The sequence below is a fragment of the Raphanus sativus genome, chromosome 6, assembly GCF_000801105.2.
Source record: "Raphanus sativus cultivar WK10039 chromosome 6, ASM80110v3, whole genome shotgun sequence".
Lineage (NCBI taxonomy): Eukaryota > Viridiplantae > Streptophyta > Magnoliopsida > Brassicales > Brassicaceae > Raphanus > Raphanus sativus.
This window is the reverse complement of record NC_079516.1, coordinates 46841852-46863941: the sequence shown is the minus strand read 5'-3', so window position 1 is coordinate 46863941 and position 22090 is coordinate 46841852. Positions and strand designations below refer to the sequence as shown.

Below are 22090 nucleotides of genomic sequence, written 5' to 3'. Positions count from 1 at the left end.
ATTTATACCAAAGGGACAACACCCTTGTTTTTTTGTTCTCTATTGGCAATTTTCCCTTTATTTTTAGTCAAATTAAAGATTTAGAACATAAGAGATTCTTACAAAGAAAGTTGGTCAGGAGGCTTTTTCTTTTGAACATCTCTCTATTAATATACCTTTTTAAAAAACAAAACTTCAAATTAATAGAACAATAGTGAAAATATTCACATAGAGATTATTGTGACTATGATAAAGAATAAAGAATGAAACAAACAACTGTATTCAGAAACCAAAGAGTAATATAGTCTCGAGACCACCGCATCTACACTTAGAAGCATCGTATACTTCAAAGTTTGAAGTTCAAACCATCTTTTTAGGAGAGAATCTAAACTTGTGTGGAGTATGATAGGCCATCAAAACTGTTATGTTAAAGTTCGCCTTTTCTCTAGGATGAATGAGATGTTTAACCGGAAATTAACCCAGCTGATTATATGCAGGCTAGAATTCTCTCCCACCACACATAATAGGTCGTTGCTTGGAACAAACATAACAAATATTTCAGAACAATATGTGGTCCAATTGAGATTAGTTTATGTATATTTCTTAGCCAGGGTGTTTCTATGTTTGTTTTGTGCTTTCTTAAATATAAGTGAAACTGTTAAAGTGCTCATGTTTTGACTCATGTTTCGACATGATCATTGCGAAATATGCAAAAATTTACTCGGTAATATATCATCAATCATGTTATTCTTAAGTATATCACCTATCCCCTGGGGGTTCGGCTTTTAAGTCGGATTTTGATCCGAATTTTTAGAATTTTAGATATTGGAACCCAATTAAGTATTTAAAAGTATTCGGTTTGAGTTTGGGTCAATATCTTTTGGATTTAGATCAATATTTTTCAGATCCAAATCGATTCAGATCTATAATTTAAAATACCTACAAAATACATGTAATTATTGGATACATGGCAAGTCTAAACCATTCTAGTATTCAAGATCCAAAAAGATTTGAAATACTTGAATCTCATCAAAATTTAGTTAAAATATATCATGATTTTCTATAATATTGCAAAAAATTAAGAACAAACTATTAATAATTGATATTAAACATTTTTAAACTCTAAATTTTAATATTACTTGAAATTACAAAATTATAATGAATACTGCAAACAAGGATACATTAGACTAAACCATAAATTAAAATATAAAAAATAGAATACACGAAGTGGTAGTCTTGTATATTCGCTGAGTTGGTAGATATATTCGGGTCAGAATCTATTTGGATTGTTATTAGTTCGGATAAAAAGAGTTTTGGATGTAACTAGTACTTGTAAATTTTGATTCAGTTTCAGATAGGATATCTTCGAACCGATTCCGATTCCGATTCCAGTTTGAATTTTTGGATAAGGCTAAAATGCGCACGCCCAAATCACACCTCTTCGTTTATTTGTCAAGACAAATCAGCATTTCATAAACAAAAATCAAAAACCAAAGACAATTTCAAAAGCCACATTGTATATTTGATGTTATTGGCCCATTCAGCCCAATATCATAAACTTTTAGTTTTTTTTTCATTCCAAAAGCAAAATTAGATTTTTAACCGAATATTTGCCCAATCAGTTTAATTAGATTTTTAGGGTTCAGTCTCGTTTCTGGTCTGTGCGGAGTCTTTATTGTGATTTCGAAGCAGAGCAGCTTCGTCCCCGGCGAACAGAACCCTGACTCTACACATTTCCGGCAACTCAGACTCCGTCTCCGGGAACTCTGCAGGCCTTGATTCGAAGGTAGTCAACTTCTCTCGCTCTCTCTCTCTATCTCTACTGTTGTTGATTTGAGAAGCGAATGAACAAAACCTAAGAGTGTGCAGAAGGAATTTTCTGAAGGTTTGACGATGGATGATGGTGTGGGTGAAAGCTCCTCTACGGTAGGAGAGAAGCCAGTGATTGTTAGGGTTAAGCGTAAAATAGGACAATCTCCACTCGATGCTTTCTGTAAGTTTCAAGTAGAAAAAAAACTCTCTCTTTGAATCTATCTATGCATGTTTGTATCTACTACTAAAAATGTCGTTTGGCAATTTAAGGGTTGGAGATAAATGAAAGACCTTTCAAACGACCCTTCCTCGACGACTTCTCAAAGCTCTCTATCTCCAGTTCCGCAAAGAAAGGTACTTTTATCATCATCTTCATCATCATCATCTCAGGTTTTCTCTACTTGGTATGATGATGATGATGGTTTGCTTGTAGTACATGTGGCAGAGGAAGTGAAGCCCAAGAAGGTGCTAGTGCGGCATTTGGAGACACTCACTGACTCTGAAACCCCTCTTGATATCATCCACTCTTTATTTGTGAGTGAACTTTTTTCTTTTCTTTCCTGGTTGAAAGTATAAACCTTTGCACGTTGTTATTGTTGTTTTGTATGTTTTGATTGTTGTTATTGGATGTTTCTGCAGGAGTCTGATCTTGATGAGCAGAGTTGCAGTAAAGGAAAGTTTGAGGATCGAAAAATTGCCTTCAAGAAAGACAACGTATGTATTGTTTTAGTACTAATTCCAGATTCTCTGTATCTTCACTGGTACTCGAATGATAGCTTAAATTCCTTTCCTTTTTGGGTTTGCAGAGAAAAAAACAGCTCTTGACAAAAGCTGTACAGCAGCAACAGGTAACAGGCTCTTTGGTCATGAACATTTTTATACAGTTTCTTTTGAGATTTAACATTTTAGGAGAGGAGATCTCAGTACTCGTTTTTAGGTATCAATCAATTTAATTAAAAGTTCAACTATTCTTCTAGACCGCTGCACAGACTGCTCGGTTCAAGCAAATATGGCGGAGTAGGAAGGGAAACATTGAAGTCATTCATGATAAAGAACTTCATGAGAGGTGTAGTTTCTTTGATGTTCTTCGTGTTGACGCTGAAGAAAGACCAGACAATGCACCACCTGAGTAAGTTCTCTTGTAAATATCCGTTTTGTATTTTTAAATCCCAGTACCAAAAGTTTAGCTTTGGTTAAAAGTATTTTCTCTACTGCTTTAGGGTTGCATCCTTGGAGGACCAGAAAATGCTGGCTAGTTTCTTGCCTCTCCTCAGAGAATGTATTCCAACAGCAGCTGAAGAGATTGAAGCTGATATCCATTCCAGTCATGCTGAAGAATACGTTTATGATTTTTATGCTGTAAACGAAGAGATGGATATCAGTGAAGACAGTTCTAAGCACCAGTTTCCTCTGTGCGTAGTTTTTCATTCTGAAACTTCTTCATTTATTTGTCTTTTTTTTTTGTGTCACCTGCTAATTTCGGTTCTTGGTGTTATTTTAGTGTCACAGTAGAGGAGGAAGAAGAGTTCTGGGATGGACCTGATGATGAATCAGACTGTGACTCTGATGATTCAAACGGTACAGTTTTTACCTTTGCTTATTTACATTCTTGTTGAACTTCTTAGACCGTGTTTGAGTAGAGGATTGTTTTCATTTGATAGAACAATGATCCATAGTATGATTGTTGTGTGCTAATCCATGGTTGTACTATGTGTCCTAGAGACTGAAAGTCGAGAAAGAAGTAATGTTAAACTATTTATATATCTTTGTATGACTCAGCTGAAGATCATCCAAGGAATGATTACCCAGACGAGATCTCTGAAGAGGAGGAGGAAGAAGAAACAGAAAAAGAAGAAGGTGATGAGGAAGAGGAAGAAGAGAAGAGTGAAGCCTCTGACGATGAATCAAAAGACGAGGAGACATTAGAGAGACATGTGAGAATGGCCCTTGATGACGATGAGGAGTTCTTTGATGGTTATGCAGAGGAGGATGTAAATGTTTATGGGGATAGCGATGAGGAGTTTGAGGATGATGCTAAGTGGTCTTACCGGGGATAGTGTAAGGCTGTGAATCAAAATTGCTCACCTTCTGTTAAAACAAACTAACCAGAGTTTGGTAGATGTATTGGTATTATTATTATAAGAGATCAAAGAGTTTCTGGCCTTCGTATGTAGTGCTTATACTTATGGTGCTTAAAATTATTAATTTTGTTGCTATAAGCTCACTATTCATAAATAATCAAATATGATTAAACACAAAATATTATCTGTAGTATTTTATTAAAGAAATATACTAAAGAGTTATAAAATTTTCAGTCGGCTATTTGATTCCCGGTCCGACCGGTCCAAATGTACTGGTAACTATCGGGATATCGAACAACAAACGAAACGACATCGTTTAAAGCTCTTGTAGTTGTTGAATAGCGAATTCTTAGGGCTTCCGCGTCTCTCTTGCTCTCTCTCAAATCACGTTCATTAGGGTTCTCTCAGACTCGGTATCGTCACCGTCTTCGCCCCCTGCGAAGCTCAGTTCGAAGATGTTCACGGCGGATATACCACCGAATCAGTCAATCTACATCAAAAACCTCAATGAGAGAATCAAAAAAGAAGGTACTTTCTTCTCTTCCCTCCATCTGATTTCCTCAAATCAAATTTCAATAACTCGTAACCTCCATGAGCTTCCCTGTACCAATTATCTCCCATAGGATGCCGTAATCCAGCTTAGTTTGCCTTTTAGCTGCTTATAGAGTGTTCGTTTCGAGCTTCCTAGGGTTTTAAGAAAATCGTATTGAATCTAGCGGCGAGGTTATATACAAGTCGAAGTAGTGTTGGCTCGAGAGGGGAAGTATCAGTGTCATGCTGTTTTAGATCTAACGTGGTTTTTGTTTTGGCCAGAATTGAAGAGATCTCTTTACTGTTTGTTCTCACAGTTTGGGAGGATACTTGATGTGGTTGCTTTGAAGACTCCTAAGCTACGTGGTCAAGCTTGGGTCGCCTTTAGTGACGTCACTGCTGCTACTAATGCCGTTCGCCAGATGCAGAACTTCCCTTTCTATGATAAGCCTATGGTCTGTCTGTCTCAAGTTTTTTTATTGCCTCTTTCTGGTGTATGAACTGAACTGCTTTTTTAGTCAGGTTGATTATAGTTTGAATTTGTTCTAATAGTGTGGGGTCTTTGTTGAGTGCAGCGCATACAGTTCGCAAAAGAAAAGTCAGATTGTATTGCTAAAGAGGAAGGAACTTTCGTTCCCAATGATAAGAAGAGGAAGAAACATGAGAAAGGTAACTGATCTGTGTTCCATTTTTTCTTTTAATTATGATTTTTCATAATTTACTTTATATGTTAGTGTTTTGATTAAGTTGTATCAAGGCCCATATTGATTAGTAAGAAATCAACTTGAAAGAATTAACCTTAATCTCCAACTCCCAGAGAGTTTAGGGCTAATAGGAAGCTTAGCTTAAATTTATTTGTTAAGCAAAAGTGGGTTTATATCAGTAACTTTGATTTTACTTTCTGCATTTTGTCTTTTGCGATGTTGCATACAATGATTAAACTTAAAAAAACTTTCACTTGCAGCTGAAAGAAAGCGTGAAGAAACCCAACGACCAAACACAGCTAATGGCCCAACTCCACAGAACGGAGCCCCTGCGGTAAGTGCCTTCTTCAGAACAATCTCTAACAGTAATGTTCTTTCTAACATGAATATATTTATTCGGAAGTGATAATGATCTTTTTTTTTTATCTTTACATCTTAAAAAAAAAGCCATCATCGTACAAGCCTAGCGGACAAGAAGCGATGCCACCAAACAACATACTCTTCATTCAGAATCTTCCGCACGATACAACAACCGCTATGCTCGAGTTTCTCTTCCGTCAGTATCCTGGATTCAAGGAGATAAGAATGGTCGCCGCTAAACCAGGGATTGCATTTGCGGAGTTCGAAGACGATGTTAAATCTTCCATGGCAATGCGTGGTCTTCAGGACTTCAAAATCACTCCCCAGTATCCCATGCTCATCTCTTTTGCCAAGAAATGAAGGAGAGAAATGCTTGTGTTTGTTTTGTCTTTTAAGATGATGACAATGAGACTGTTAGTGTGTATAACCGACGGTTTAATGTTTTAGTTCGATTGACTCCGGTTTGGTTTTATATCAGGGACCCCTTAATACGCGGTTTCACACTATCTCATTGTCACTTGTCAACCATTTATAAAAGTATTAAATTTAAAATGATATTTTAGACCAAGCAGAAAAAGACAAGAGACAAACCGTGCTCGATACGCAACCGTCGTCTTCTTTATCCTCTTCTCGTATATCATTTCTCAGAGGAAAGTTTCTTTTTTTAGCAAATACTTTTGTTCCTGTAAGCTTTGAAAGTTGTCTCCTTTTGTTAAGACCATGTCGTCTACTTCTTTCACCGACCTCCTTGCTTCCTCCGGCGTTGACTGCTACGAACAAGACGAAGACTTTCTTGGTGGGTTTTACCCGGAGAGAACCGGGTCGGGTTTACCCAAGTCTAAGACGGCTCAGCCTCCTCCTCTTCCGATTTCACAACCTTCTCATGGTTTTGCCTTCTCAGAGTTACTTGACTCTCCTCTTCTTCTCAGCTCCTCCTCTCATGTAAGTAAAGCTTCAAACTTTATCAATCATCTCATCACTTTTCATCTATCTATATCAAAATTTTCACTTTGAAATCCATGGCAATCGCCAAAACCATGATTCACTTGTGATGTTCTGTTCTTTGGTTTTGTTGACTTGTAGAGTTTGATATCTCCGACGACGGGAGCCTTTCCATATCAATGCTTCAATGGAACAAACAATCACTCAGAATTTCCCTGGCAGCTACAAACGCAACCGCAACCGCCAAACGCTTCTTCTGTAATGTGTTTTCCCTTACCGTTTTCTGAGACCATCTACTCTTCCCTTGTACTAAAACCAAAACTTGCTTCGTTTACCCTTTCTCTTTATATACAGGCTTTACCAGAAACATATGTTGTTCAAGATCTCCAGAAGAAGCAGGAGGATCCAGTTCCTCGCGAGTTTGCAGCAGATCGCCAGGTTAAGACACCATCATACACGGTGGTAAGAAGGAACTTTAATGATGGTTATGGTTGGAGAAAATACGGCCAGAAACAAGTGAAGAAGAGTGAAAACCTTAGGAGTTACGTCAAGTGTACATATCCCAATTGTGTTTCCAAGAAGATTGTTGAGACTGCTTCTGATGGACAGGTCACTGAGATCATCTACAAAGGAGGTCATAACCATCCTAAACCTGAGTTCACCAAGAGACCATCAGGATCATCATCATCATCTTCTTCGGCTAACGCGAGAAGAATGTTTAATGCATCATCATCTGTTGTTAGTGAAACTCATGATCAGTCGGAGAACTCGTCTATTTCGTTTGATTGCAGTGATCTTGAGCAGAGGAGCTTTAAATCTGAGTATGGTGAGGTAGAAGAAGAGGATGATCAACCTGAGATTAAGAGAGTGTAAGTGGGTTTTTTTCTCAACTAGTGGAACCGAAAGAAAGAAAATGACATGTTTTGAATTTTTGTGTAACAGGAAAAGAGAAGGTGAAGATGAAGGAATGTATGCACAAGTAAGCAGAGCTGTGAAAGAGCCAAGAGTTGTTGTTCAAACAATAAGTGACGTTGATGTTCTTATAGATGGCTTTAAATGGAGGAAGTATGGTCAGAAAGTTGTCAAGGGGAATACTAATCCAAGGTTGTAAATCTTTCTTAACCATTTTTGAGAGTTGTTTTCATGTTTACTAATCGTCTTTGTTATATGACAGGAGCTACTACAAGTGCACATACCAAGGTTGTGGAGTGAGGAAGCAAGTAGAAAGATCCGCAGAAGACGAAAGAGCGGTTCTCACTACCTATGAAGGAAGACACAATCACGATGTCCCAACCTCGCTACGCCGCTCATGAAAACAATACATTCTTGGGACTTGAAATCACTAGTAATAACATTATAGGATTTGGTAAAACACCTACTATGGCCATCTTTGTGCTAACTACAGTTTGTTTATTTGTTTGGTTGTTTGTAACACAGTAAGTAGTAGTACAGGGTGGTGGTTAGTATTTATTTTAGTTTCTTGTGTTTTGTATCTATTTATTATCATATTTACTTATTTAGTAAAGTTTCACATGTAAACTTTTAGCACAATTTTAATCAACTTTATGTGCATTTCTTTATCGTGATGTTTTGTTTGTTTTAAATACATGTCATTCGTTTCGCATGAATAGAAGAACTTTGACATGTAAGACTTTAAGAAACTTTGCATAATATTAGAGTCATCTAACTCTACTATCATTTTTCTTCAAGACAAAACACTATTTATTTTATTGAAGTTAAACTCTCAAATCACTTTTAGCAATACAATATGTTACTCAAAATAAGCATTCGCGTGATTTCGTGCAGAGATAAGTCCGATACGTGACAAAGACTAGCATTTTGTTATTGAAAAGGGTGCTAGACATCTAAAATGTGAAAAAATGATTTTGAGTTTTGTATAAAACAAACCGGTGTGAGAAACAGAATAGATGGGTGTTTAGGAGACATTGGACATAAAGCATGGGATCCATGTGAAGGCAGCCAAATCAGATGCCCTCGCCAGCTTTCAATTTTTTCCTATTCGTTCTCTTTCTTATAGATGACCTTTTAAGTTCCTCCCAGTAATGCTGGCAAGCAAAAAACAATCTTTGCAATAGATTTTCTTTCTCTTAATCTCTTATAATTCTTTGATTGAGAACATATACCAAAAACACAAGACATAATGGCAGATAAATTTGCACATCATATTCAAATTTGAACATATATCTATTTCTGCTATATTCTATCTTGATTATGTATTACTGATTCAGCTCTCAGAATCGGGGTTTTTCATTAACAAGTTTAGATACTATTGTTAATAATAATAATAATAATATGTCATGTCTTATATATTAAAACCAAATTATAACATTTAACAAAAAATATATAAATTTTTCTTTTCTTGAAATACACTAAGTTGGATACTTTTTTTTTTGAAATACTTAACATTTAGATTTAGGATTTAATATCTATGGGGTGGAGTTGGTTTTATAAACTCTATAAACAATTTTTAAAATTTATAAATGATTTGAGAAAGTTATTTTTTATATTAAAACTTAAGATATTTATAAGTTTTATTATCATTTGAAGGTAAATTAAAAAGGTGGTATCAAAGTCGAGTTAAAGTTAGAATACAGTACATATTCACGTTGTTTGATAAAGTATTTTGCTACTGAAAAAACCTCTCTCTACAATCGCTTTCCCTTCTTTCTAGGTTTTCCGACTTGACTCTGTCGCTTCTTGACCGGCGTCGGTGGGCTTCCACAGCCATGATGCCGGTCGGGTCCTCTGTTCTTGCGCTTTTCTCCGGTTTGGTGTAAACCGACCGGCTCTTGCCTCCAGCGACGATACTTTCCTTCGTCTGGTTTTTTGTCTCCAGTGTCCTTCCTTTTCTCTTTGGTAACGGACGGTCGGCCTATTTCTGCGGTACATAGTTAGTAGGTGTAGTCGGCGGCTTTATGTTTTCTGGTTCTGGTTCTCGGTTTGTGGGATTCTCGATGGCGTGATTCTCTCCTCTCTATGATAATGAAACGGATCTGTCCGACAGATAAGATCTCGGGATTGACCTGTTGATGCTCTTCGTTTGAAGGATATTCGGAGGAGGGTGAGGTGCGACGCTTTCAATTCCGGTGTCATTCCGGCGAAAACGGTGGTGTTTTCGGCCGCTCCGGCGTTGTCTAGGTGTGGGGTCACGGTGGAGTGACGAGGTGACGCGTGGCTCGGTGAGATGTGAGGTCTCAACACGTGGGCGTCCTTCCGCTGCGGTGAGACGTGTGGCGTGTTAGGGTTGCGGTTTCTTTTTAGTGGGCTAGGTTTCAAAGCCCGTTTGCTGTTTTTTTAATGTTGGCTCTTTATGTTTTTTGGACTTTACCGTTTTAGTTATGTTTGTAAGTATATGGGTTATCCCATTGGGCTTTGTCCCTTTTAATAAATCTTTAGATGGCAAAAAAAAAAAAGAATACCGTACATATTTGACTTGTTTTCAGTTTTAATCAATACTCAGGAGAAAGTCAACAGCATTTTTTTTTTCAAGACCATATACGTTTTCAGTAGTTTTTTTTTGCCAATTTCTTTTGGTGGGAGAAAATTAATGGTTCCTTTATGCATAATTATTGGGGCCTTTATTAATTTGTCTATATATAGTGAATAGTATTAACTTTCTTGATGATTGAAAATTTTATATTATTTGAACCATATGGTTTGTTTATCAGCTTCAAATTAATGCTTTACGATTGGTCCACCTACATGGCTACATCCACATGTGATAACCTGCATGATTGGTCCACTCTTTCTTTAAACCCTTAATTTGCCGCCTTGAGTTCGTATTGTTATCAATAAGTAACTAAAACAATATTTATACTTAACCACCGAAACTTTTAAACCAAACAAACGCGTCTAAATACGTTGCATTACAGTTGAACATGCCGTTCTTCAAATGTTTCCACAAATTATTTTGATATTCTAATGAGTTAAGACCACAGTTTAAAGAAAGTCGTCACAATTATAGTTTAACTAGTTGGTCCAATACTATGATTCAGTTTCAGTTTAACTATTCAGTTTCATTATTACTTGACATTTAATTATTAGTTACTTCATCTCAACCCAAGTATTAATTTCTTCAGTGAATAGTAAACTATATTGATTGTTTCTTACCCACCCCCATACCCGATTCTACCTTTCGTATTATTTGGTTCGAGTTAAAAGAAAGTTTTGTTTTGATATTTGGGAATTCTATCCTTGATTGTATTACAATTCGATTCCTGTCCTAAGATCCAATTACTGAACTACATATGCATAGTGACTAAAGATCATATGATCTTGTCCTCATTGCCACGGACGACTAAAAATTAGATTATCGATTTAACATAGATTTTGTTTTTAATCATACACCAAAATAAAAATTTAAACTGAAAATATTCCCTCCGGGGATGTTAATAAGAACCTATTTCCGGATCTGAAAAGAAATAAGAAATTAAGAAAATAGAGATAGAATTAAGGGTACGAAGAATGAAAACATAAAAAGAAAAACACTAGTTAAAATCCTCAGAGATGCTATCAAGGTTAGGCCGCCACATAGACACCGACGCCGACCGACTATGTCTTCGACGGTGACGATTCTCTTTACCGGCTGAACAGTTCTTCTCCGATGACGACAACATAACATCTTCCAAATATTTCTCACACAACGTCAAATCAAGATCCTTATTAGTACGTACCATGTGATTAGTATTGATGTCGTTGGCGTTTCCAAGAGCCTTTCTCTGACGTCGGACATCCTTTTTCTTCTTTGTTTTCTTCTTCTCCGGCAAGGAAGTATCCGGTATAAGAAAGTAGATGCTCCCACGCTTAAGCTCAGATTCAGGAGACAAGATCAAGATCTTACGTACAACTCCTTGAGAACATGGTTTGCTTAAGACATGGTTAGGGTTCGCCTGAAGGATTTCACCGGCGGTCATTGGACGATTGATCTCATCGACGTGGCCATTGAGATGTACGATTCGGATCAAATCTAAAGCTCCACATGGAAGTACACAAGCTAAACAGCACCTTAAACTGTTTCCCATATCTTTTTTGCTAACAAATCTTTCAAGCTTTCTTAGAAAAAAAATAAAAGAGAAAAAGATTGAATAAGTTTTTTAAAATGTTCTTTGTTGTTAATGTTGTTTGTGTGTGAAGAAGACGAGCTTGCCTATATATAGAGATTAGAGTAAACAAAAGCTATTCATTAAGGGAGCTTAACCATACGTATACGGATTTTTACTTACAGGAATACCCTTCCGTGTTGTTGTGAAAACTTAAGCAGCCCACCTGTTAGTGCTCATTTTTATATCTTTTATACCACTCAATTAATCTACCTATCTAACTACAAAATTTATAACACCGTATCATTTTCATTTGTCAATGCTTATCATTTTTCTGGTCTTTAGGTTTTGCTGTCTAATCTTTTGATAACTAAAAACTATTGGAAATTTATCGACTGAAAATATTATTTGAAAAACATTACAAAACGTTACGACATGTGTTATGGACTTATTAAAAATAAGTTGATCCATCTAAACATATAATATATTTTTGATTAAAAATTAGTTAGCGATTTGATTTTTCTTCTTCTTATTTATTTAATACAAAACTACATAATATGATTAAATATATATATAACAATTAATGATTTTGAATTAAAAAAATTGATAACAATTTGTGTATCATTAATTATTTTTGTTTAATTTTATATTATTAAAATAATTAAACAGTCACATGCCTCAATCATATAATAATATGACTTTGAAATTTTTGTAATCAAAATTTTAAATAAATTATATATTTTGCTTTTTTAAAAATAACTATAAACTACTAAAACTGTTAAAATTTTTGTAATCATTTTTTAAAGAAAAGTTTTAAGAAAATAAAAATAATCATAAACTTATATGATTTGAAAGTTTCATTTGATATATATTTATATTAATATTTTGGATAATACCTGATTAATGCGTTTTTCATGGCTGAAAATCAGTTGTGATTTATGTTTAGATTTTTTTTTTGAAGAAATGCTTATGTTTTGATTAACTTCTAAGAAAAAGACAATTAGTGTTCTTCTTAGATTAACTTTCTCTCCGGTAGCCCTGCTTTTTTTTTTTAATAACTCCACATCTCCAATTCTAAAGTTTATAGATTTATAAACTTTTTTTATCTCTAGAATGCCGTCTATATTTTCCTGGAATGAATTTCGATTTTATAGAAGAATTAAAATTTTCATAACAAAAGGATTCGAACATCCTTGTTGTAATTCATGAAAATCCTCGACAGACAATGGACAAGCCCAGCTAGCAGCGTGACACTGCGATGAGAAAACTGACATACGTACGGCGATAATTACGATTAATTTTTGGACAATATTATTTTCTATTTTTTGTGTTTAAATATAATACAGTTAAGGTTTTGTTTCCGTCATGGTCAATGATTATCGAATAACGATAAACATTTTAAAGCCGAGCATTTCGAGAGAATGACATCAAAAATTAGATTAAAATGGGAGAAAAGCTGTCCTAAACTGCAAAACAATAGTAATGCAGAATAACAATTTTAAATCTATTGATATCTAGAAGACTAAAAGTCTAAAACAAATAATCCTTTCTGTATCACGAGTATTCCACATAAGGTAAAGGCTCTAAAGCAGCTACTATATAGTTTGTGAGTCCAGTCTAATACTTCTGGAAATGAAACATTATTCTAATATGTGGGTTTATATTTGAGTGCTTGATTATATAGTGTTGCTTATGGTAGTTTTCTGTTAATTGCCATTTATATTTTTTTAATGTTAATTTCAGAGTATCAGAGTATCAGAAAACATCGACTTATATTTGTATAGATGTCTATGAGCAATTTGACTTGGTTTCACATAACATTTTTTTTTGTGCGACGGTTTCACATAACATATAGTCAAACATAAAACGTGTTAGAATTTCAATCTCTTCTTTATCATCTGACCAAGAGATTTCTTTATTTTAATATGAAATTTTTATGAGTAGAATGGTAAGGTGTGCATAAAACTGTTTATGATAGTATAGCTAGACACTAATCTTTATAAAACATACAGAATTGAGTATTTGAATCTTTTATAAGATATAATAGCATAAAAAGTTAGCGCTAATTTGTTTTTGAAATCGTTATGATGTATGTTATTTGTATATTTTTCTCTCTGAACAAATGCATCAGTGAATTCAATACTATATACACTATGGTAAAAGGACCCATTCTTGAAAAAGAAAAAGAAGAAAATTTAGTTAAAAAATCCGTTACGCTATCGAAAGGAAATACTACATATAGCGTCACTTCACAATAAGGTGAGTTAACTGGTTTTCCTATATATTTTTCCAGCAAGTGATGGAGCGATGATGTGTAAGAATTTTCATGATAGCTAGATCGTAAGTTTGTAGTTCTTTTTAGTGTTCGAATCCATCGTAAGTTTGGAGTTTTTATGTGATATTGTCAAGTCCACAATATTAGTATAATATAGAAGAGGAAATTATCAGTCTAAAGGTAAAAGTACGTTTGAGTTAACTTAATTTCAGAGCGTAAAAGTGTCCGAACGGGAACGGAATCAAAATTCTATTCAACACTATTATTAAGCTATAATTATTATTTTTATTCTTTTGAAATAAAAAGTAACAATTATAGTTTAATAGTGTTGAATAGAATATAAATTAAAAAAATTATTTTTATTCTTTCTATTTTAGTTTAATTATCGTTGTAAAATAAAAATTTTGTATCAAAATAAATATTAATTTATTATTTTAATGTAATAATATATTTCTATTTATTTTATATTAGTTGAAATATGGTTAGATATATATTAGATAATAATATTTTTATTTTAAAACTATGCAAAATTAAATATATTTTTTTAATTTGTGTACATAAATTTAGACGCCAGAATAGCATAACATCAATGCTAAATAAATACTACATGGAGTACAACCAACATTAAAGTCGAATTATATGAAGAATCTATGGAAAATAGTGCTTTGTCCTCATTTTTATAATAGGAATATATAAATATATTTAGAAAGCTTTTTATCACATGTCACATCTCGAAAAGACAAAAAAAAGTTTAATTATGACGCTGTTACAACGAGAGAAAAGTCATGCATGTACCAAAATGTACGAGTAGGAATCTTGCTATTGTTTTCAAGATTCTCTCGTTTAATGATTACACATTAATTACAATTCTCGAGGCGTTTTCGCAAATAAAAATTGAATAAATCGAACTTTGTTAAACCCATTCTTCCTTTTTTTGGTCAGCAAACCCATTCTTCAAAAAAAAAAACACAAACCCATTCTTCAAATGATTAACGCCCCCAATAAAAAAAATGGACTAAGGAGGTATGAGGAAGCTTCATTGCGCGAGGCCGCAGGGCACCGACTACGTACGAGAGCCGCTGAAATTGATTAAATTTTTTTTTGTGCACGTCTTTCTTTTTTTTGCTAAAAGATTAATAGCGCTGTTTCCACAAACGAAAAACCAGTAGCTTGGGAAGTGAGCCCACGAAGGTTGACGAGTGGCGACGAAAGCGGTCCTCTAATCCAAGAAAGTAGCTCACTCCAAGTATATAAAACGAGCGTAGAAGACCCTAGGCGAGCAAATATTTGCCTCCATATCTCCTTTGAGAAAACACAAGATAGTAGCAAGTAGTCTCTAGTCTCATTTTGTACAGGACAAAGAGGGCAGCGGGTTGGTACCGGAATACCCCATGTCGCAAGATGCATCCTGGTAGGTAGGCAATCTACATTTGCTATCCACATGTTGAAAGAGTGTTTAGGAACTGAGCCTTTAAACCAAATGAGACCCACCCATGGTACTTTTGTTGTGGACGGTCTGAAGGCCTCCCTAGTTAGAGTGGAATAGAAGGTGTTGGCTGAGACTCCATTAGCTTCCTAATAATATTCATCTTCATGTGCTGAGTTTGCTGGGAGAGGCAAAGTTGTTAAGTGAATATGAAGATCTAGTTCACATTGGGAACTTGACCTCCAACGTTCCAACCCAAATCATTTGAAGCTTGATTCACTGTAACATTAATAGGGATTGTCATATTCATAGGACCAGTCTATCTATAAGCTGGCTCATAGGTGTCCAAGAATCAAACCAAAAGTTTATATTCAGCCATTACCTAGTGTAGCATTGCAGAATTGAAGAACAGCATGTCTAAGCTTTAGAAGCCGTTTCAAATCCAAGAATCTTGTTGATTTTCCTCAACAGCCCAAAAACTTTTCTGAGGGAAGTTATATTTATGATGCTACCGAACGAGATATACTGTTCGAGAATAAAAGCCATATGAACCGCAGCAATATTACTTCCGTAACACTAGATTAATTAGACTAGTTACGAAAGTAATATTTTAATTATTTCTGTAACACTAGATTAATTACGGAAGTAATGTTTTAATTATTTTACCCATATAAATGAATAATAAATAGGCCTAATAATAAACCTCGTGTGGCTAACATGAGTTATTGAAATTATAGGAAAGAACAAATTTACTTTCTTTTCAAAGTCACAACAACACCAAATTAACGACCTAATTTTTTTTTCTAAATTGTTTGACAGATACCATTTCTCGAACAATATGCTCAACATCTACTCCAAATTAAATATGTGGATGGATAGTTTGTGAATGGGAAACTGATGAATATGATAGTTCATGGATACAGAACATTGAAAGCACCATCCACGAAAATCATCCATGGTGAAACTGTTCACGGCTTAGCTGTCCATGCTATTTTTGAATGTATTGATGTCGTCCATGATGATATAATCCATACATGTATCTTCCTAATGATACCATACATATTAATGCTCAAACCACAAATCCCACTATCTCTCATTCACAATCAACCCATCCACCTCTCTCTACTCTTAGCCTACCATTTCATCAACCTTCATTCCTCACCTTCTTAATTACTTATTTTAAATCATTCTCATAGTCGAATTATTACCAAATATGTCAATTTATTGTTAACCTAATTTGTTAAGAGGTCTACCTGATTCGGGTGTGAGTTAATTAAGCTAGATATTTTTCAAGTTGTCCTAATACACATGCAGATTTACTTAAGTATAATGATAATTATATAGTTTCTTTTAGGTAATGTACATAACTAATTTTAGTTAGTATATGATGTAGCTTGATTGTCGTTACTCCTCACTATATTATAATTTATAATCAACATTGAACAATTTACCAATTTGATATGGACGCTTGTCCATTAAAAACATGAAGCATGACATCTAAATTTCTTAACTGACTTTTAAAACTTCAACAAAGTCTTATGTCTCTCAAACTATAACGGAAGACATAACATTGTTCAAACATCTAGTATTTATTTGTAAACATAAATAAAATATTAAGAGGTGCGATTGACTGCGAGCATAGGTGTATCATGTATGTTAAACGACCGAAAAAGGTCAACTAACAGTTCTGTTTAAAATTAATAAAATCGGCAAAGGTTAGTTGCTTAGTTATGGATTTCTATACCAAATCCATACCATAAATTTCAACTCCCATCGAACTACTTCTTTCTTAGTTTGATCTTCACATTATTAGTTTCACTGGTTGATTATTGTCGATTTGAAGTGTTATTAGAGCATCTTCATTCTCACTCCATAATTTACTCCATTTATAGAATAAATTATGGAGTGAGATAGAGATGACTTAAGTATTTTCTCTTGCATCCAAAACTTCCAGCTGTCACTTAGTTACTAGGGTTAGTCAAAAAGCTTTCTCATATGTACATAAATATTACATGGATTTTATTATTATTACATGGAATTTAACAATACAGATTACTAAGGAATTAATAGCAAGATAATTAGAATAGTTTTTTTTTGAAAGCAAGATAATTAGATAGTTATGTTGATTAAATTGCAAATTTGGTTATTTTGATTTGTGCTGCATCCATTTTCCATCGGCAAAAAATGCCTACCACTACTACCAACAAATATTCCGATGTTGATATGGAATTTGCAACGAACATTCATATATATGCGCTAACAACTCCACAATTCGGTTATTTGTATGTTTTAATATAAAACTAGATTTTGATCCGCGCTTTAAATGTTTTAATGTAAAAGCGCGGATTTATTCTCCTTTATTTTTTCTAAATTGATAAATATTTAGTAAATGTCATATTTTCATATATTTGTTTTTTATAAAAGACTTAAGTTTTTTATCTTTTTTTATCGTGTTTCATTTTAAATGAATATAGGCCTGAGTAAAATATTCGGATCCAAAGAAACAATCCGAAACCGACCCGAAAATCAGGATCCTGAATCCGATTAGACCCGGGGTAGATATTCGATTGAGTTCTAAATTGCTGTATCCGAAGAACCGGTCCCAAATCCGCCTCGAACCGAGAACCGAATGAATATCCGAAGATATCCGAAGTGTGAATATATATCTTAAAATATATGTTTTAATTATATTTATAATTATTTTAATATTTTTAGATTAATATTATAAGTTAACCATAGTAGTTATTTTCGGTACTTTTGAGTATTTTTGGGGTAAAATATGATAGTTTGGATAAAAGTTTACCCAAAAAACTGTATAGAATGGATATTTTTGGTTATTTTTGGTTACTTTTGAGTAATTTGGATACAAAAATTTGAACCCAATCGGATACTTTGGTTACTTTGAGTAAAATAACTGAACCCGCTTTAGATACTTTGGTTATCTGGTTATTTTTCAGATTCTTATGCATGAGAACCGAACCCACCCGGACCCGGAAAGATCCGACTCGAATCCGACTCAAAATTTTATACTACCCGAATGGGATTTAATTTCAAAACCCAAAAAACCCTATACTCGAAAGAACCGATCCGTACCCGAATGGTATAACTTTGATAAATTAATTTTATGTGGTTAATTTTTTAAAAAAAAAATTATATACTTTTAATAAAGATTTATACTTTTCAATAAAAAATTCACATTTTTTATGAATGCTTAAATTATGTTAAAAAAAAGAAAAACATAATAATTAAGTGATTAATTTTTGTTCAGTACACAAAATATTAAGAATGATTAAAAAGAAAAGGGCAGTGGGCTGATTTCTTAATCGACCCAAGAAAGATCTGATGTGGCAGTAGGCTGCATAAGAAAAAATGACCCAATATAGATGTATTATTAATATTATTTAATTGTCCTTACTGAAATATGCAATGTTTGTTAAGAAAATGATATTTTTAGTAAAAAGCACAACAGAATCCTGGTTTAATAGTATAGATTTTACACATATGAGACTGAGACGAACATTACCTTCATATCTTCCTTAATTGCTTATTTCGGTTTTGGACGAACCTTATTATTACATTTGATTAGTGATTAGTCGTTAATTAGACCCCGGCCACAATATAAATTTCCGTGTGTATAGAGTATTTAAGTCAATAAAAACCCGAAAACTATATTCTCAACTTAATGCATTTTCATACTCCCTCAGTTTCATAATAAGTATCACTCTAAGCTCATTTTCTTGTTACACAAAAAGTGTCACTTTACAATTCTAATGTAAATTATACTAACTTTCAGTTGAAAATTAATTGCAAACTGCATTGATTTTATAAATAATTTTATTTATCTAAAATACTATTGGTCAAAGAGGTATAACTAATTACAATTTACATATATTTCAACAACTTTTTTAATCTATGTGAAAAATTTTTAGAAAACGGAGAGAGTATATTCTATCTGTTTCAAAATAATGTATATTTTAAAGTTTCTAACATATTAAAAAAAACACATAGATTCTTGATTATAAATGTATTATTTTCGTGATTAACTTTTTTTCTATAACTTTTAACCAATCAAAATTTAATAAATATAATTAATGTCTTCAAAATTTATAATTTATCATTATTACATGCAATAAAAATGTAAAATATGTATTTTTTATAAATAATTTGTTTTTTAAAACATAGATCAATTTGAAACAGACTGATAATTAAAAAAAAAACATATTAAAATGAATCTTTGACAATAATTAGAGGATCCTAGTAACAAATCAGCCTAGTGGGTGCACCAAATCAACTAAACCCGTTGTGAATTTCTCATAACATTTTCTCCCTCCTGCTGACTCTGAACCTAATAGTAGAACGACTTTAGTTTAAATATAATAAAATTTTGTCAAAATGCTAACGAATCCACATAAAGCTCTGTTGTTTCAGCTCTAATCTTTCCCGCGCAGAGTGTATATATACCACTCTTCCTTCCTCTAAACTCACACAACACAGAGCCTCACAATACATCCATAATGGAGTCTTGCCAACGGTTCTCCTCTCTAGCCTTCATCGCACTTCTTGCCTACTTCGCTTTACTCGCTTCAGCTGAACTTCACGTCCGCGAATTTGTGGTAAGCTGGCTTATATCGTTACACTTTAGCTTCTTTGTATGTTCTTTTTGCATTAGCGAATGTTCTTGATTTAAGTTTATGTCTGTTTTCTCTTTGTGGATGACTTCAGATCCAGCCAAAACCAGTGAAGAGGCTGTGCAGAACTCACGAAAGCATCACCGTGAATGGCCAGTTCCCTGGTCCAACGCTCGAGGTCAGGAACGGTGACTCTCTCGCAATCACCGTCATCAACAGAGCTCGTTACAACATTAGCATTCACTGGTAGTTAAAATTGATTATATCAACAAAACACATGTTCTGTTCTGCTCTGTTTTTATACTCTGTTTTGCTCTATTTTTGGGACAGGCATGGAATCAGACAGCTGAGGAATCCGTGGGCTGATGGTCCCGAGTACATAACACAATGTCCTATCCGTCCAGGACAAAGCTACACTTACAGATTCACAATCATAGACCAAGAAGGTACTCTTTGGTGGCACGCTCATAGCCGTTGGCTAAGAGCCACCGTCTACGGTGCTCTCATCATTTACCCTCGTCTCGGTTCTCCTTATCCATTCCATATGCCCAAACGCGACATCCCAATTCTTCTCGGTAAGAACTTACAACTTTCTGATCGCTTCAAATTGTATTTTCTATAATCAACCACCAAAGGTGTGATCATATATGTGATGAGAAAACAGGGGAATGGTGGGATAGAAACCCAATGGACGTTCTGAGGCAAGCACAGTTCACAGGAGCAGCAGCTAATGTCTCTGACGCTTACACAATCAACGGCCAACCAGGGGATCTCTACCGCTGTTCTCGGTCCGAGACAGTTCGTTTCCCGATCTTCCCTGGAGAGACTGTCCAGCTCCGGGTCATCAACGCTGGATTGAACCAAGAGCTCTTCTTCTCTGTTGCCAACCACCAACTCACAGTTGTCGAAACTGATTCCGCATATACAAAACCATTCACCACAAGTGTCATCATGATCGGTCCGGGCCAAACCACTAACGTCCTTCTCACCGCAAACCAGCGACCTGGCCGTTACTACATGGCAGCTCGTGCCTACAACAGCGCAAACGCTCCATTCGACAACACGACCACAACCGCTATCTTAGAGTATGTCAACGCTCCAACTCGACGTGGTCGGGGCCGCGGTCAAATCACTCCGGTTTTCCCGATTCTTCCGGGGTTCAACGACACTGCAACCGCAACCGCTTTCACAAACCGTCTGCGGTACTGGAAACGAGCTCCAGTACCGCAAACGGTCGACGAGAACCTCTTTTTCACCGTCGGTTTGGGACTAATCAACTGCTCTAACCCCAACAGCCCACGTTGTCAAGGTCCCAACGGGACCCGGTTCGCGGCCAGCATAAACAACCAGTCCTTCGTGCTACCACGAAGTAACTCCATCATGCAGGCTTATTACCAAGGGATGCCCGGAATCTTCACGACCGATTTCCCGCCTGTTCCACCGGTGCAGTTCGATTACACCGGTAACGTAAGCCGTGGGCTATGGCAGCCCGTGAAGGGAACTAAAGCATACAAGCTTAAGTACAGAGCTAATGTTCAGATTGTGTTACAAGACACGAGCATTGTCACGCCTGAGAATCATCCTATGCACTTACACGGGTACCAATTCTACGTCGTCGGGTCTGGTTTCGGGAACTTTGACCCTAGAACTGACCCGGCTCGGTTTAACCTGTTTGACCCACCGGAGAGGAATACCATTGGTACACCTCCAGGTGGTTGGGTTGCAATCCGGTTTGTAGCTGATAATCCAGGTAACTAAATTTATTATCTTGAATTAAGCGCGTTAACGTTAAAATAAAAACGAATTTTGACATATATAGTTCTGTTATAATAACGCAGGAGCATGGTTTATGCATTGTCACATTGATTCGCATTTGGGATGGGGTTTAGCGATGGTTTTCTTGGTTGAGAACGGACATGGACAGTTGCAGTCTGTGCAGGCTCCACCATTGGATCTTCCAAGATGCTAATAAAACCTTCCACCGTTGGATAAGGATTTGTGGGATTTAGTTTTGCTTTATTTTAATCAGAAAGGCTTTTGGTCTTTTGAATCTGTGTTGTGGTTGAAACTTGTTCATCTTTTGGTTGCCATCTACTCTTTCTTTGTTATTTTCCCTCGTAATATAGTGTCTTGATATAATCTGATTTAAAGATTATTAATGAAAAGGTTATGTTGCAATCTGATAATCATCCTTCTTCTACCTTACTCTTCCCCAAATCTCAAGAAATTCTTCTCAGATAGTAACAACACACAATGTTAAGAAGAAAATGAAGAAAAATAACAACACATACA

General features: G+C 35.0%; 5 protein-coding genes across 10 annotated transcripts; 4 read left to right on the top strand and 1 right to left on the bottom strand.

The window, feature by feature from the left end:
* Nucleotides 1-1596: 1596 nt before the first annotated feature.
* On the top strand, nucleotides 1597-3954 carry LOC130496986 (RNA-directed DNA methylation 4). 3 transcript variants are annotated; one of them, XM_056989760.1, is made up of 10 exons: nucleotides 1597-1765; nucleotides 1849-1972; nucleotides 2062-2145; nucleotides 2237-2325; nucleotides 2431-2505; nucleotides 2598-2639; nucleotides 2769-2920; nucleotides 3012-3203; nucleotides 3293-3369; nucleotides 3571-3954. In XM_056989760.1, exons 2-10 carry the CDS (start codon nucleotides 1873-1875, stop codon nucleotides 3846-3848), a joined length of 1089 nt encoding a protein of 362 aa, XP_056845740.1. In that variant the 5' UTR covers nucleotides 1597-1765; nucleotides 1849-1872; the 3' UTR covers nucleotides 3849-3954. The 3 variants fall into 3 exon arrangements, with proteins under 3 accessions (XP_056845740.1, XP_056845739.1, XP_056845737.1); XM_056989759.1 differs by having other exon boundaries at nucleotides 1598-1765; nucleotides 1865-1972; nucleotides 2225-2325; XM_056989757.1 differs by having other exon boundaries at nucleotides 1598-1765; nucleotides 2225-2325.
* A 262-nt stretch (nucleotides 3955-4216) lies between these two features.
* On the top strand, nucleotides 4217-5939 carry LOC108813521 (U2 small nuclear ribonucleoprotein B''). 4 transcript variants are annotated; one of them, XM_018586100.2, is made up of 5 exons: nucleotides 4217-4400; nucleotides 4686-4897; nucleotides 4979-5072; nucleotides 5368-5441; nucleotides 5555-5939. In XM_018586100.2, exons 1-5 carry the CDS (start codon nucleotides 4328-4330, stop codon nucleotides 5825-5827), a joined length of 726 nt encoding a protein of 241 aa, XP_018441602.1. In that variant the 5' UTR covers nucleotides 4217-4327; the 3' UTR covers nucleotides 5828-5939. The 4 variants fall into 4 exon arrangements, with proteins under 4 accessions (XP_018441602.1, XP_018441604.1, XP_018441603.1 ...); XM_018586102.2 differs by having other exon boundaries at nucleotides 4218-4400; nucleotides 4721-4897; XM_018586101.2 differs by having other exon boundaries at nucleotides 4220-4400; nucleotides 4686-4858.
* A 105-nt stretch (nucleotides 5940-6044) lies between these two features.
* On the top strand, nucleotides 6045-7995 carry LOC108813520 (probable WRKY transcription factor 25). Its single transcript, XM_018586099.2, has 5 exons — nucleotides 6045-6409; nucleotides 6551-6667; nucleotides 6764-7278; nucleotides 7352-7513; nucleotides 7584-7995. Exons 1-5 carry the CDS (start codon nucleotides 6188-6190, stop codon nucleotides 7720-7722), a joined length of 1155 nt encoding a protein of 384 aa, XP_018441601.1. The 5' UTR covers nucleotides 6045-6187; the 3' UTR covers nucleotides 7723-7995.
* Nucleotides 7996-10725: 2730 nt separating this feature from the next.
* On the bottom strand, nucleotides 10726-11596 carry LOC108810429 (uncharacterized). Its single transcript, XM_018582541.2, has one exon. The coding sequence runs from the start codon at nucleotides 11449-11451 to the stop codon at nucleotides 10918-10920; it is 534 nt and encodes a 177-aa protein (XP_018438043.2). The 5' UTR covers nucleotides 11452-11596; the 3' UTR covers nucleotides 10726-10917.
* Nucleotides 11597-19623: 8027 nt separating this feature from the next.
* On the top strand, nucleotides 19624-21984 carry LOC108807411 (laccase-3). The gene is made up of 5 exons (XM_018579695.2): nucleotides 19624-19783; nucleotides 19893-20044; nucleotides 20129-20373; nucleotides 20463-21548; nucleotides 21637-21984. Exons 1-5 carry the CDS (start codon nucleotides 19685-19687, stop codon nucleotides 21765-21767), a joined length of 1713 nt encoding a protein of 570 aa, XP_018435197.2. The 5' UTR covers nucleotides 19624-19684; the 3' UTR covers nucleotides 21768-21984.
* Nucleotides 21985-22090: the final 106 nt, after the last annotated feature.

Excerpts from the sequence above, each read along its gene's own strand:
- LOC130496986 (XM_056989759.1), top strand. The coding sequence starts at position 1,873 with ATGGATGATGGTGTGGGTGAAAGCTCCTCTACGGTAGGAGAGAAGCCA. Across the intron at positions 1,973-2,061 it reads ATCTCCACTCGATGCTTTCT|GGTTGGAGATAAATGAAAGA; the intron begins GTAAGTTTCAAG and ends TGGCAATTTAAG. Across the intron at positions 2,146-2,224 it reads CTCCAGTTCCGCAAAGAAAG|TACATGTGGCAGAGGAAGTG; the intron begins GTACTTTTATCA and ends GTTTGCTTGTAG.
- LOC108813521 (XM_018586100.2), top strand. The coding sequence starts at position 4,328 with ATGTTCACGGCGGATATACCACCGAATCAGTCAATCTACATCAAAAAC. Across the intron at positions 4,898-4,978 it reads TTTTATTGCCTCTTTCTGGT|CGCATACAGTTCGCAAAAGA; the intron begins GTATGAACTGAA and ends TGTTGAGTGCAG. Across the intron at positions 5,073-5,367 it reads GAGGAAGAAACATGAGAAAG|CTGAAAGAAAGCGTGAAGAA; the intron begins GTAACTGATCTG and ends TTTCACTTGCAG.
- LOC108813520 (XM_018586099.2), top strand. The coding sequence starts at position 6,188 with ATGTCGTCTACTTCTTTCACCGACCTCCTTGCTTCCTCCGGCGTTGAC. Across the intron at positions 6,410-6,550 it reads TTCTCAGCTCCTCCTCTCAT|AGTTTGATATCTCCGACGAC; the intron begins GTAAGTAAAGCT and ends GTTGACTTGTAG. Across the intron at positions 7,279-7,351 it reads CAACCTGAGATTAAGAGAGT|GAAAAGAGAAGGTGAAGATG; the intron begins GTAAGTGGGTTT and ends TTTGTGTAACAG.
- LOC108810429 (XM_018582541.2), bottom strand. The coding sequence starts at position 11,451 with ATGGGAAACAGTTTAAGGTGCTGTTTAGCTTGTGTACTTCCATGTGGA.
- LOC108807411 (XM_018579695.2), top strand. The coding sequence starts at position 19,685 with ATGGAGTCTTGCCAACGGTTCTCCTCTCTAGCCTTCATCGCACTTCTT. Across the intron at positions 19,784-19,892 it reads TTCACGTCCGCGAATTTGTG|ATCCAGCCAAAACCAGTGAA; the intron begins GTAAGCTGGCTT and ends GGATGACTTCAG. Across the intron at positions 20,045-20,128 it reads TACAACATTAGCATTCACTG|GCATGGAATCAGACAGCTGA; the intron begins GTAGTTAAAATT and ends TTTTTGGGACAG.